The sequence below is a fragment of the Euphorbia lathyris genome, chromosome 10, assembly GCF_963576675.1.
Source record: "Euphorbia lathyris chromosome 10, ddEupLath1.1, whole genome shotgun sequence".
NCBI classification, from domain to species: domain Eukaryota; kingdom Viridiplantae; phylum Streptophyta; class Magnoliopsida; order Malpighiales; family Euphorbiaceae; genus Euphorbia; species Euphorbia lathyris.
In genome coordinates this window covers 16,201,475-16,216,315 of record NC_088919.1, presented here as the reverse complement: position 1 = coordinate 16,216,315, position 14,841 = coordinate 16,201,475, and the positions used below count along the sequence as shown (strand labels likewise).

General features: G+C 35.0%; 2 protein-coding genes and 1 long non-coding RNA gene across 3 annotated transcripts; 2 read left to right on the top strand and 1 right to left on the bottom strand.

The window, feature by feature from the left end:
• Positions 1–188: 188 nt before the first annotated feature.
• On the top strand, positions 189–6,879 carry LOC136209116 (kinesin-like protein KIN-14L). The gene is made up of 19 exons (XM_066000496.1): positions 189–330; positions 456–530; positions 696–853; positions 1,016–1,162; positions 1,276–1,522; positions 1,838–1,908; positions 2,312–2,416; positions 2,846–2,920; positions 3,081–3,162; positions 3,438–3,533; positions 3,667–3,840; positions 3,956–4,062; positions 4,158–4,355; positions 4,455–4,618; positions 4,726–4,982; positions 5,077–5,240; positions 5,367–6,409; positions 6,484–6,662; positions 6,739–6,879. Coding segments are annotated over exons 1-19 (3,411 nt in total). The 5' UTR covers positions 189–329; the 3' UTR covers positions 6,807–6,879.
• Positions 6,296–14,220, bottom strand: LOC136209117 (uncharacterized). The gene is made up of 3 exons (XR_010677400.1): positions 14,044–14,220; positions 6,604–6,875; positions 6,296–6,435 (listed from the first exon to the last, which is right to left on the bottom strand). It is a non-coding gene; the product is annotated as an uncharacterized lncRNA (long non-coding RNA).
• On the top strand, positions 9,214–10,753 carry LOC136209206 (probable inactive receptor kinase At1g48480). Its single transcript, XM_066000612.1, has 3 exons — positions 9,214–9,380; positions 9,572–9,826; positions 9,910–10,753. The coding sequence occupies exons 1-3, from the start codon at positions 9,254–9,256 to the stop codon at positions 9,918–9,920; spliced, it is 393 nt and encodes a 130-aa protein (XP_065856684.1). The 5' UTR covers positions 9,214–9,253; the 3' UTR covers positions 9,921–10,753.
• Positions 14,221–14,841: the final 621 nt, after the last annotated feature.

The following is a 14,841-nucleotide window of genomic DNA, read 5'->3' as shown; positions in this document are numbered from 1 at the left end:
TATGCAAATTTCATTAATTAGCAATTTAGGGTGCGCGTTTATGATAACCGTCCGATTATGATGCCAACTTGGAACATTTGACAGTCCAGATTATACTTAATTGACCCTATACATTTGAATTCAAAAAATCCTAGTTAACGTTAGAAAGTATCCGAACCTAAAGTTTAAAAACAAAAAAGGTTCTCTGCTTCATTCATTTTCAGTTCTCTGCTTCATCCATCAAATAACAACTCTCACTTGGTTTCTTGGTTTCTGATTCTTTCAATTTTTAGGGTTTTAGGTTACTGATTTTCGGAACAGAGAGAATCTATAGAATCTACAGACTTCAGAGTACGTTCTCTTTGAATCTATTTCTCTCTTCTTTTATTGGTGCGTTCTGTGAAGAAATTGAAGATGAGTTTCTTCTGGGGTTTTTGTTTCGAAGTTTGATTCTCAGTATTTTGTTTGACTTTCAGTGTTGGATTTGATGGAGAATAACGCAAGAACTGGGTTCCATGACAAATTGGCTTCAAGAAAAGCCGAAGAAGCAGGTTTGAGATCGTTCCAAGATTATGTAAAATCTGTACACTGTGTACCGTATTCTATTAAATCGTATATAGTGAAATTTGATTTTTGTTTTTTTTTCAATTTCAAAGTTTCATGCGATTGTCGATCATTAACATTGATCGGAAAAATCTTTGCTGGTTATTGCGCAGCTTGGAGACGATTCCAAGCGGCTGAGTGGCTGGAAAGCCTTGTGGGTCCATTAAACTTATCTAGCAACCCATCAGAGAAAGAATTCGTTTCTCGCTTGAGAAACGGTTTGATTTTGTGCAATGCAATCAACAAGGTTCACCCGGGGGCTGTGCCTAAGGTATACTGATTTTGTTCCTAACATGTAATTGATTTTGCTTCTTGTATAAGGTTTTAGAGATGAATGGTCACTAAACCAAATATTTATGGAAATTCAATCGTAATTAATTATACTTGTTGTACTTCTGATGTTCTAAATAGTCTTCTTTCTGAATTTGTTAAGGTTGTGGAGGATTATATACCATTACAATATTTAAACAGAGAATCTCAGCCATTACCAGCTTACCAATACTTTGAGAATGTAAAGAACTTTCTCGTGGCTATTGAAGAGTTGAAATTGCCTGCCTTTGAAGCGTCTGATCTTGAAAGGGTAATTAAATACTCTTCTCTATATAGAGAATGCTTGAAACATATTTGCCAAATTATGTAATTAATTACTAATTCATGTATGACTTAGTGAGATGTTAACTTTGTTATTTAAAGGACACATTGGAGGCAGGGTCAGCGGTCAAGATGGTCGATTGCATCTTAGCTCTTAAATCCTACCATGAATCTAAGCAGATAAATGGTGGAAATGGGTTTTATAAGCATGTCAGATCTCCTATGATTATGCATCCTGCTGGTGGGAACAAATCCCATTCCATTTCATCAGACGCTTGTAGAAGCCTGGACATCTCTGCAGCATCTGAGAAACTTCCACCTGCAGATATTGACATTCAGAAACTTGCTGGTATATCATGTCTGCTCATTCATATCATGAATATTTTGAATAGTTAGTATATGGCTGATAACTGGATGAAATGAAGCTTGGTTATCAATGATGATGTCATGTAGTTTAACTTGATAGATGAACCACAACTAAAATAAATGATGTCATGTTGTTTAATATCAGTTGAGAATTAATTTGCATCGAAATGATGTTCCTCTCCTGAAACCAGAACATTTTTCGGGTGCATGAGATGTATCGGGCTAGAGTATGACTACTTTCTTTTACTTATTGGGGAATGTTTCCTCTTAATCTAAAATGAATATTTGGATTTTGTAGATTTTATTGCCAAGCAACTTGGCAAAGATATGGCTGATACAAAAGAAAATATTGATGGCAACCTTCTCAAGGTAACGCCCAGCTCTTATATTTGCTTTCATACCATGGATGATTACAATAGGAAAGAGTTGGAACTGAATGAAACCTATTATATACATTTACAACCAGCATTTAGCTTGAATATACAAAAAAAAAAATTATCAGCTTTTCTCATCATCAATTCTCTCTTTGGAAAAAAAAAAGGGAGAACAATAACCTATTCCTATGTGCTTGCCTGCAATCTTCATATCTAGTTGTTACAGTTGTTCGCTACCAAATTGCAGAAGTTTACTCAAATGCTCATGGTTTATTCTGCAGAATCACCCTATCTAAGTTGCCAGAATAAGCAATTAGCAATTGCTATTATAAGTAACTCTTTTTTTTAATACTTATATCGCATGGAGTTTTTATTCTTATATCATAATTACTGTTCAGAAACACTTGGTGGCAATGGTGAATGATATAATCCAAAGTAATAGCGCACCAGATCATTCAGCTCCAATGCCTGTTCAGTTTTCATCTAAAACTGTAGATCCTGGGGTATGATTCTGTCATTTTCTGATGTCAATCTTCTGAAAAGAATTGAAATCTATTATAAATGTTTTGTCTTAATGTAATTAAGATTTGTAATGCTCATTGTTTTCCTCTATTTCAATGCTAAAATTACATGCTCATTTCTTGTTGATTAACTGATCCCAACATTTAAATCATATCTTCCACTTGAATATTTTTAATAAGATAGATAGAAGTTATGAATGAGAGATGTTGATTTCCTTATAGATAACATAACATAGACTTCGGTTCTTCATCAGTCATAAGTTTGTGTCATTATTCCGTATCAATTTTTTATTTGTTTAGTTCCCCCTTTTAATCCCATGGTATATGCATAATGGCTTCAGATATGTATTCTTTTGGATGTTGCATCCTTAACCTCTAGAGAATTATTCAGATGTGTACATGTTTTTGCAGAGTTGTCGGGCTTGCTTGAAAAAAGGAAAATGCAAACATAGACGTTTATTTCAAATTCAACAACAAGAACTTGTAGTAAGTGTTTCTTCAAATTCTAGTTTTCTGTTGATAAAAGGGTTAGAGTCTAGAAAAACTGGAAAGAGATGGGCAACATTGGTATTGGTTTGTGCATATTCTTGCTATTATGATATGGTTGTTTTGATCAGTTGTTTGGTTTATTTATTCATTTTTTCAGGAGCTGAAGACCATATTAAAAGATACAAGGAGAGAATTTCGAGAGTTGCAATCCCAGCTCGAGACAGATTTGCAAGAACTTGGTAATTTGCTCTACAATATAATTACCACTGTATATTTCTCTCATTTATCTTGCGGAGTATACACTCACCAAGGCAGATAATGAAATATTGGATGTTCAATATCAGCCTTGTTTATATTTCTTCTTGCAATATTTTTATGAGAATATCTTTTAGCCATGTTCTTGTCTGCTTCATAATTTCCTATATTATTCTATGCATTCATCAGCAGGAGTTTCATTTTACAATATATATTATTAAAAGCTTAATATGCCTGCTTTGTTTTGACACGGATTCAGGATATCAGGTAGAGGAGATGTCTTCTTCTGCTCTTGGATATCACAGAGTGTTGAAAGAAAATAGGACTTTGTACAACATGGTCCAGGATTTGAAAGGTTGGCATAATCTTAATGTTAATAGCCCTTAGTTAGTTATGAACATTATTATCTTATATCTCCCTTTAAAGGTCTGCTTAATGTTAAGCCATTAAAGTTAACTTAAAGCCATTCTGATTAATACTGTTCTCAGGAAACATTAGAGTTTACTGTAGAATTAGGCCTGCCATTTCTGGTGAAAAAGCCAATATGACACACTATGTTGGAGAAGATGGCTCGCTGGTGATACTGGATCCATTAAAACCCAAGAAAGATGGGAGAAAAGTTTTTCAGTTCAACCAAGTCTTTGGTCCTACTGCCACACAAGGTACTATGACCTCATAATTTACAAAATCATAAAGAGAAGTGGTGAATGTTTTGTTTAACTATGACTCGTTGCTTACTTTCTTATTCAAACCAAATTCTTGTCTGTTTGATCCCAGATCAAGTGTACCAGGACACTCATCCATTAATTAGATCAGTGTTGGATGGTTACAATGTTTGCATCTTTGCTTACGGTCAAACTGGATCCGGGAAAACATATACTATGGTATATTCTTTTGAAACCTCTTTAGATTGCTTTTCAACCTGTCTTCCAGCCATCCTAATATAGCCTTTGATCCGTTTGAAATTGAATCTTGACAGAGTGGTCCATCAGGTGGCTCAACTAAAGATATGGGGATTAATTATCTTGCTCTGAATGATCTCTTTCAAATGTCTAGGAAGAGGAAGGACATTATAGATTATGATATTCAAGTTCAAATGGTGGAAATATACAACGAACAAGTACGAGACCTGCTTGCTGAGGATTCATCAGCCACTAAATATCCTTTCATATGTTTTGTTTACAAATCATAGAAACCTATTTAACTTATCAAATCACTCACACAGAAAATTGTTTAGTTTCCTGTGTCTTAATTATTATTCTTAACTATGCAAAAGTTAGAGATTCGAAGTTGCAATGGTGAGAATGGCTTGAGCCTTCCAGATGCCAAAATGCATCCTGTGAATTCCACTGCTGATGTTCTTAATTTGATGAAAATTGGTGAGGTGAATCGCGTTGTCAGTTCCACTGCAATGAACAACCGAAGTAGTCGATCTCATAGGTCAGTTTTCTAAATGACTGTAGTTGCTACTTCGTCTGAGAACATCAATATATGAATAAGAAAAAGAATATCTAAACCTCATTTGGTGAAATACAATACATTTGCAGTGTCCTGACTGTTCATGTACATGGTAAAGATGCATCTACATCAGGAAGCACCCTTCGTAGTTGTCTGCATTTGGTAGACCTTGCAGGAAGTGAAAGAGTAGATAAATCAGAAGTTACAGGAGATAGGCTCAAAGAGGCACAGTATATCAATAAATCACTGTCCTGTCTGGGAGATGTGGTTGCAGCCTTGGCTCAAAAGAATTCTCACATTCCTTACAGAAACAGCAAACTCACACTTCTGCTGCAGGACTCCTTAGGTCACAGCTTATACTATTTCCACAGGCAACATATTTCTTTTAATATCCCATTACTCTGTGCTGAAATCTGTATTTCTTGAATCTTGTGCTTCAGGTGGACATGCAAAAACGTTGATGTTTGCTCATGTTAGTCCAGAAGCAGACTCTTTCGGGGAAACAATCAGTACTTTAAAGTTTGCACAGAGGGTATCCACAGTTGAACTCGGGGCTGCTCGTGCAAACAAAGAGAGCAGTGAGATTATGCAGCTCAAGGAACAGGTATAGCAGATTCACTAGAAACTCGTATATTAGCTAGCTGTCTGCTTTCCAACTAGAATCTGATAAGAGAAATGTAGTTTTCATGCTAGATAGGATTGGATTTCACTTGGATACATTTATATGCAGGTTGAAAGCCTTAAGAAGGAATTGGCAAGAAAGGAGGCTCAAGACATGGAGTTTCACAAGGTAACTGATCTAACTCCTCCACCTACGCGGAGATTGAGCATCGAGAACAGCAGCAACATGAAGTCTCAAACAGTTCAAGCACTGGGACTAAAAGAAGCACATTTCAACAAAATTAAGGAACCAAAAGCTGCTGACAAAACTCCTCCACGTCTGAACAACCAGTTCAACAGAATTAAGGAGCCAAGATCTCCAGCTGAGAAACCAAATGCAATGACTGATCTAACTCCTCCACGTAAGCGGAGATTGAGCATCGAGAACAGCAGCAACATGAAGTCTCAAACAGTTATAGCACTGGGATTAAAAGAAGCACAGTTCAACAAAATTAAGGAACCAAAAGCTGCTGAAAAAACTCCTCCACGTCTGAACAACCAGTTCGATAGAATTAAGGAACCAAGGCCTCCAGCGGAGAAACCAAATGCAATGACTGAAAAAACTCCTCCACGTGTTCGGAAATTGAACGTTGAGAATGGAAGCAACATGAAGTCTTATACAGCAAATCCCATAGACAGAAAGGGAACACCTTCTATACCAACAACTCGTTCTCGAAGACTAAGTTTAGAAGGTCCAAGCTACAGTAAGAAAAACAACTTACAGTCAGATGTAGCAATAGATGGCACGAGAAACCCCCTACTTTTTGAAGCAGCAACAAGGCAAAAATGTGATCAGTCCCATGATCCAGAGGCAGCTTCAAAGATGTATGGGCGTTCTGGTGTTCGAAGTTCAATGATGGAAGTGTATCATCTTAATGCTCCTAAAAGCCCTACTAGTTTTCCCCATCAAAACAGATTGATACAAATGGACAGTAGGACGACGCAAATTCCAGTTCTTCTGCAGCTACCAGTGACATCCATGGGCCATAAAGTTGTGCAAAATGAACTTCCTCATCTTACAGATTCTCAGGCAAATGGAAAAGGGTCTCAGATAAAGAAATCCTTGCGAACCATTGGAAAACTGATTAACGGTTCAGACAAAATCTTAGGAAGGTAAAATTGCTGTTTGAACACAGCACCTGCATTTGATATTAATTATTGATAACTCAAAGTGGTTGAAATTACAGGAATCAACAGCATTCAAAGGAAGAAGATACTCCTATAAACTCCAGTTCCAGATGCAATGACAGGGATGTAAAGTCACCAGTTACAGCAAAAGCAAGGGCAGGAAGAAGACAATCACTTACTGGTGTACAAGGGTCTGACAGGTCACGCCGGTCTTCTCTTGGAGGGAAGCCGGACTCGGGCAAGTATAACTAACTGGTTGATCCATTCTACTTCTTCATTCATGCTTTCTGATTATTTGAATTTTGGTAATGCAGATGATCTTAGAAGGAATGCCAGGACACCCCCTCCATTTTATAGCTCAACAAAGACAACTAAGCGATGATTCTAACTAAAATGGTGCTTCTGCTCAAAGCACAAGGCATGCTAACATTTTGAGAGCATCATGGCATTCCTGTACAGAGGAGGAGAGAATGTCATCATTTAACTAAAATCTTATAGGTTTTTTTCCCATAATAATTCATGCTGTTTCTACCTGTGAAATTGTAACAGATATCCCCTTAATAATTTTAATGGGAAGGTGGTTCATTTTACTTTAGGATTATAACAAAGCTCTTGGTTAGTCATGATTTGACAATATAATAAAAAATATATAATATATAAGAAGTTATTTATAGTCTAAGAAATCTCAATATTAGTAGAGATATACTAAAGAAACCAATTGAACCTCCGCTCATTGGGTTTGGAACGTGTATAATGTTGAAAAAATTAACTATTAATTTAAAACAATTAAGGAATTGTTGTGAAGTCCCGATTAATGAAGGGTTATTTTGTAATTTATATTAATTAGGAACTAATTATGTAATTTGTAAAAAAAAAAAAAAAAAAAGAAAGTTGGACCACCGAAATTGGTGGTCCAAGTAAAAGGAGTTGACCACCGAAATTTCGATGGTCAACATAATGGGCAGCAACAATTGTTGCTGGCCTAATTAATTGCCAGCAACAATTGTTGCTGGCCTGGCCATCCTTCCTCCTTGGCTTTATTAGCCAAGGAGGGACAAAGGGTGCAACTCGCCTGCATGAAGCCGGAATCGCTAGTAATCGCCGGTCAGCCATACGGCGGTGAATTCGTTCCCGGGCCTTGTACACACCGCTCGTCACACTATGGGAGCTGGCCATGCCCGAAGTCGTTACCTTAACCGCAAGGAGGGGGATGCCGAAGGCAGGGCTAGTGACTGGAGTGATGTACTATATATATAATATAGTGAGAGTTTTATAATTTGGATTTGAGGGATTAGAAATTCAGGTGGTGAGGAGAGAATTGTGAGTATTGAAAGATGGTAATTTATATATCCAGTATTGTGTATTTGCTAAGAGAGGGTAGTTCAATTATTTTGGGGAGAGACAAAATAGTAAAGATAATTAATTCGGGTATTTTTGGGAAACACATGAGTGTACTATTTTTGTTTTTATCTCATTGTAGTAACTCTAGGAAGTTTCTAGAGAACACCCTCTTGTAAGCCTCATAAATTCAATAAAATTGTATTATTGCTTCCGCTAAATTGTCCCAATCCAGAAAAATTCCCAACAGTTGTATCAGAGCCATGGTTTAATATTGGCGTTCACGCTGATATTAGCGTCACGCACCAAAGAATTGGGCATGAGAAAATGAGCAAGCAGTTGAGAGAGCTTTCCTTGCTCAAGGTTCAAAAAAAAAATGAAATTCTTCAATGTGTTCATTGCAAAAAGCATGGTCATGATGAGAAAGACTGCTGGCACAAGGGGAAGCCTAAATGTTTCAAGTATAAGAAGTTTAGACACGTGCAACGGAATTGCAAAAACAAGAGAAAAGAAAGTGTCAATGTGACAGACCATGTTGGCGAAGAAGAATTTGCTTAATTTGGAGACAAGTGCTCCAATAATTGAAGGTTGATGAGAAGTGCATCAACAAATTAATTCGGTGAGAAGTGCACCGAGAAGTTGTTTGCGGAGAGAAGTGCTCCGGTGATGATGGGAAAGTGAGAAATGCACCGAGAAGTTGTTTGCGGAGAGAAGTGCTCCGTTTACAAGGTGATGATGGGAAAGTACATCATATATATCAAAAAAAAAATAATGAAAGTTTTAAATTAATAATTAAGGGGAAGATTGTTGAGAAAATTAACTATTAATTTAAAACAATTAAGGAATTGTTGTGAAGTCCCGATTAATGAAGGGTTATTTTGTAATTTATATTAATTAGGAACTGATTATGTAATTTGTAAAAAAAAATATGAAAGTTAGACCCCCGAAATTGATGGTCCAAGTAAAAGGAGTTTACCACCGAAATTTCGGTGGTCAACATAGTGGTCAACATAATGGGCAGCAACAATTTGTTGCTGGCCTAATTAATTGCCAGCAACAATTGTTGCTGGCCTGGCCATCCTTCCTCATTCGCTTTATTAGCCAATGAGATGTACTATATAATAGGGAAAAGTACAAAAATAAACCTTGTGGTTTGACCCATTTTCGAAGTGTCCCCTGTAGTTTAAAAGTTTGCAAGTCGGTGTCTTGAACTTCATTCCGTTAGTAAAGAGGGATAAAATTGACTAACGGTGTTAAAAGTCAAAGGAAAAAATAGTTAATTTGGTCCTTATATTTAATAATTTTATAAATTAAACATCTTTATTATCTAACTATCACAAACAAACCCCAAAATAAAAAATAAAAATTCAATTATACCATCTTCTCCGTTACTCTTTAATTTTTTTCTTTCTCTCTTATCTTTTTTTATTTTTATCTCTCTAAAATCAAGTTTCTCTCTAAAATTGAAGGACTTAATTTTGTAATTCAGATATGTCTACCCGGAAAAGAGTTTCCCAGTCTCCTTCGCCGCTCAACGTCCAAGCGTCCGGGCAGATTCCAGACAGAAACTGGAATTTTCTATCCCTTCCCGCCGACGGCCATTCTCTCGTTGCATACAGTAAGCTTCAATAATTCATAAGCCCTCTTCCATTTGAACCAGTATACATTCTAAGTCAAAACTCACATTGACTTCTTCTTCTTCTTCTTGATGCCTTCAATCCAAAATGAAACCACAAACCAGTAAACTACTCTTACTTCGATTTCTTTTCATCATCTTGTTGATGGATTATTTCTCCATTGTCGATTCAGATCTAGCATCAGATAGAACTGCTCTTTTAGCTCTACGGTTAGCACTCGGCGGTCGATTCCTCCGATGGAACATTTCCGATGAAACCCCTTGCAATTGGAGCGGTGTTATTTGTCAAGCAAACAGAGTTGTTCAATTACGCCTTCCCGGTATGGCTCTCTCCGGGGAGCTTCCGGTAGCTATTGGAAATCTGATAGAGCTGCGAAGTTTGTCTCTCCAGTTCAACGCCTTCTCTGGTTCTATCCCTGATGAAATTGGTAATCTAGCTTCTTTACGCAATTTATACTTGCAGGGGAACTTATTTTCTGGGGAAATTCCTGAATTTTTGTTCAATTTGCAGAATCTGGTTAGGCTTAATCTGGGTAGTAATAATTTCAGTGGTGTCATTTCACCCAATTTTAACAAATTGAGGAGATTAGCAAGTCTACGTTTAAATCGAAATCAGCTCAATGGTTCCATTCCTGATCTCAATTTGGGATCTCTTCATCAATTCAATGTTTCATTTTATAGCCTGTTTGAATTACAAAATTAAGTCCTTCAATTTTAGAGAGAGAAACTTGATTTTAGAGAGAGAAAAATAAAAAAAGATGAGAGAGAAAGAAAAAAATTAAAGAATAATGGAGAAGATGGTATAATTGATTTTTTATTTTTTATTTTGGGGTTTGTTTGTGATCGTTAGATAATAAGGATGCTTAATTTATAAAATTATTAAATATAAGGATCAAATTAATTATTTTTCCTTTGACTTTTAACACCGTTAGTCAATTTTACCCCTTTTTGCTAACGGAATGAAGTTCAAGGCACCGACTTGCAAACTTTTAAACCACAGGGGTGCACTTCGAAAATGAGCCAAACCATAAGGTTTATTTTTATACTTTTTCCTATATAATATAGTGAGAGTTTTATAATTTGGATTTGAGGGATTAGAACAGGTGGTGAGGAGAGAATTGTGAGTATTGAAAGAGGGTAATTTATATATCCAGTATTATGTATTTGCTAAAAAAGGGTAATTCAATTATTTTGAAGAGAGACAAAATAGTAAAGATAATTAATTCGAATATTTTTAGGAAACACCTGAGTGTACTATTTTTGTTTTTATCTCATTGTAACTCTAGAAAGTTTCTAGAGAACACCCTCTTGTAAACCTCATAATTCAATAAAATTATTTTATCGTTTCCGCTAAATTGTCGCAATCCTGAAAAATTCCCAACATATAATACATGTACATGTATTATGTGTTTAGTATTTGATGGAAAAAACAGACCAACAACGGTAACAATAATAATGCGGAATTAACCTTCGTTATTAATCATTTCCCGACTTGAATGAATCTATGAGGAAACTAATTAGTAGAGCAACAACCAAACACAGCGAAGCAACACCGGTAGTAAAATGGCAGCCACACAAACACAATGAACAAGCACGATTTTTACGTGGAAAACCCCCTCAATGCAAGGAGTAAAAACCACGGGGACCGTAGTCCGCTTAAACCTTCCACTATATCAAATAATAATGGACAATACACAAGTTCATCCCTAGATAACACTAGAGGCATACACAATCAACATACAATCTTGGAATTTTCCCTCAAGAAGTATGGAATCAATCGCAACACAAAAGAAAAGAAGAACCTCAAAGAAGTCACAAATCTGTCTACAATCTGCCCCTGATACGAACTGGTCTTCCAAACCTTCGAACGACGATCGCTCCGGTGAAAACAAGCGAACAGGTGTTAGGAAGCTCCTGTCCAAATTTCACGACGATCCAACGGTTCAATCTCCGGCTATGGACAATTTCATGTGGCTGGCTGAAATGGAAGAAGAATGGATTTTCACTTTCTCCTTTCTTTTGTGGTGGCCGAAAATTAGGTTCCAAAAACTATCTTAAACTTACCTTTATATACTCCTAATGTTAAAGCATGGACCTAATCCTAATTGCACTCCTCATGGGCCAGAAAAGCCCAACAGTATTATATCGGACCTAGATTAGAAATATTAGACGATAGACATGAAAGACTGTTTGACCCATTTGGTATCTTTTTGGGTAACATTTGCCCTTAAACTTCCTCTATTATCAGTCATTTTACGTTAAAAGCTCTGACAAAGGCAAGAAGCCTATGGCGTCAGCTTCCTGGATCATCTCCTGCTAGCCCTGCTCCCCCGATGCCTTCTCCAGAGAATGAGATTGGAGAGGGAGTATTCCTAATGACATAATTTCTAACACATGATATATGTACACATAACACTTGTTTTAATTGTTTTCTTTTCATATAAACTTAATACGTGGATAAGCAAGAAAAAATTACTTCCTTATTTTTAAGCAAGTTCGGGAACAGTGATCACTTTAAGAAAATTTAGGGTGCTAATATTTAGATTTGGAAGAGTTAATAGGTCAGCAAGTCAAAAAGTAAATAAAAAAATTTCAAAGTTGACTGCCTGTTAATTTAGAAGGCTAATAAGTACTATTGACTAAAGAGTCAATAGGTCACAAATCAATTAGTTTTTAAATAGGTTTAATGACACTTGATATTCATTTCCAATAGGCTTAATAGGCACCCGGCCCCCTAAACTTGTAACTTTTTTCACCTGGCCCCCTCAACTTAGGGGACAACCTCTCAATCCCATTAACTCTCTAAAAACATCACATACAGCCCCTTACACCCCTATGTTCGGTCAAAATATTGACCCGTGTAGAAAACGTGCTTGACTGTTGACCACACCAATGTCACGTGTCATTTTTTTTTATTAAAGTTTTCCATTGAGACCCTTGCTCGGCGAGCAAGCCCATTTGTTCTCGGCGAGCAACTACCAGAGATGGATTTCGATCAGAATTCTTATGCCAGAATCCTGTCACACCCGACCCCAAACGGCATCGGGTATGAACGGAAAATATGATATCCAGCGCCTATCAACTTTCAAGCCGAACCAATTTTCTAATAGATAAAAATTCATTTGGACTACCTAAAATTTTATTAATTATTTGGCTTGGACTCGATAATTCTATCGAGCTTCCTATGTATCTCGAACATCTTTTAATCTTTTAAATCGGGAATCAAAGCCACGTAGTTCTACCTATTTTAGGTAGTTCTCTTAATTAGGTAGTTCTCTTAACTTATGAACTCATTTTAACTTATTGACACGTTGATTGATTCGATAATAACTTAATTGTATATTTCACTTTATTACTATATAATTTAATATATAAATCACTTTATCAAAACGAATCAGATCGAATAACGTTTTATCAAAACGAATCAAATCAAACAACATTTTATCAAATCGAATAAACCGCTTTAACAAACCAACTCATAATCAAATAAATCGCTTACAAACCAACTCGTAATCAAATAAATCACTTTAACAAATCAACTCGTAATCAAACAAACGTAAAACATTATAATTCAAATCATCAAACATTATCAAAACGTACGATAAAATTTGTATATGTGTCCATCCTCGAATTCCACCCGTGTAGCTTATCATAACATCAATCATATCAATAATCGAGATATCTCATTCATATCTCGTCTTGCCTAACGTTAGGACTACCAGCTGTGCATTCTGGCCATACCGCCCTTAGGTATGGTCTTATAATTACAACTCCTACCCCCGGACAATCCTAGATGGACAAAACCATTTTTCTATCTTTCAAAATATCGCACATAAAAATCGTATTTGGACTTTAATCCAAATCACACAAATAATAATAACGATAATCGCAACAGCTTTCTCAAACCAACAATAATTCGCATTAAACCATCAAATTCATTTCCCCGGCCAAATTTCCAAAATACCACGATATTAAATAATTGTTCTTCAAATAATCAAAATCAAAAGCATATAAATATTTTAAACAATTTAATAAAACGTATCAAAGCGTCACTTAAATAATTTAAACTGAAACTTATTTTTATCTGTTACCGGAATAACTGTTTTAAACCGAACATAGGTAACAATAACTGTTTTAAACCGAACATATCGTTAGACTCGTTATATTATCATAAATCTATTTGAACTAATTTTATACTCAAATTATTGTACAAATTTTATATTCGACTCTATACCGACTCTACATGGAAAAAATCCATATTAGTCCTTCTATTTTCAAGATATTTTAATTCTAACTATTAAAGTTGCTTAAGATATTTTATTGATATAATTTAAAATAATCGAAATATTCTTATCGGATTATTTTCGGTCACTAAGATAGTAATTTTGAACCGACGTAGTTGATTTAGACCAGTTATATCTTTAAACTGGTAATGCTGTTAAAAGACTAGAAATACCGAAATTTGACTTTAACAAATCTAAAGGACAACTAGTCTAAAATTTATATTTTTATTAGTAATCCACATGCGATAAATTATTAATCATAAATCTAAAACTGTTAAAATTGACGAAACTACCAGAACCGAAATTATATAAAATCATACCTAGACCATTTTAAAAATAATTTAAATATAAAATGCAGTTACCGAAATATCGATCATCGAACATCGAAAATTATATTGAGAACTGATCCGAAAGGTCATCGTCGATCACTAAAAATAAATCGGTATGATCCGTTGACAGCAATTCCCATCTCTCTCTTTTTTCACCTTTCCTATATATATCTATATATATATCACACCATATTTTATATTCATTTTTCTTTTTTTTCTTTTTACCAATATTGAAATATACATCCTTAAGTAATTATACCACCCCTCCTTTTTATATGTGTAACACGTAGAACTTAGGATATACACATAGCACTCTTCATTTTATTCAATATAATACATGTATATTACATACTTAAAAATTTGACACTTGTAATTTAGATTCATTACCTAGTGACATGTATTTCAAACTTATCCACTGCATATCTAATATAATTTATTATTATTAATAATAATGATAATCCTAATTAAATTATATTTAATTGTATTTTAATACATTGAATGGACATTGATCTATAATATTAATTGTTAAAAAGATCCTTCTTAATTATAAACTTTTATAAAACTGACTTAAACCTTTTAATTTATGCATAAAAACATTAAATTGCACTCAATAATATATTTAAATTTATAATTAATTCACATTATATATTGTAATCTAATTCGTAAAAATAAAGATTTAGAAATTTAGACACGGACGTGACAAATTCCAACTCGAATCAACTCGTACACTCCAATTCGACCAGAAGACCCAATCTGACTATGAGGCGATATTAAGCACTATAAATAGGAGTTAAAACTATATTGAAGTGTAATTTTTAAACAAGTGTTGTT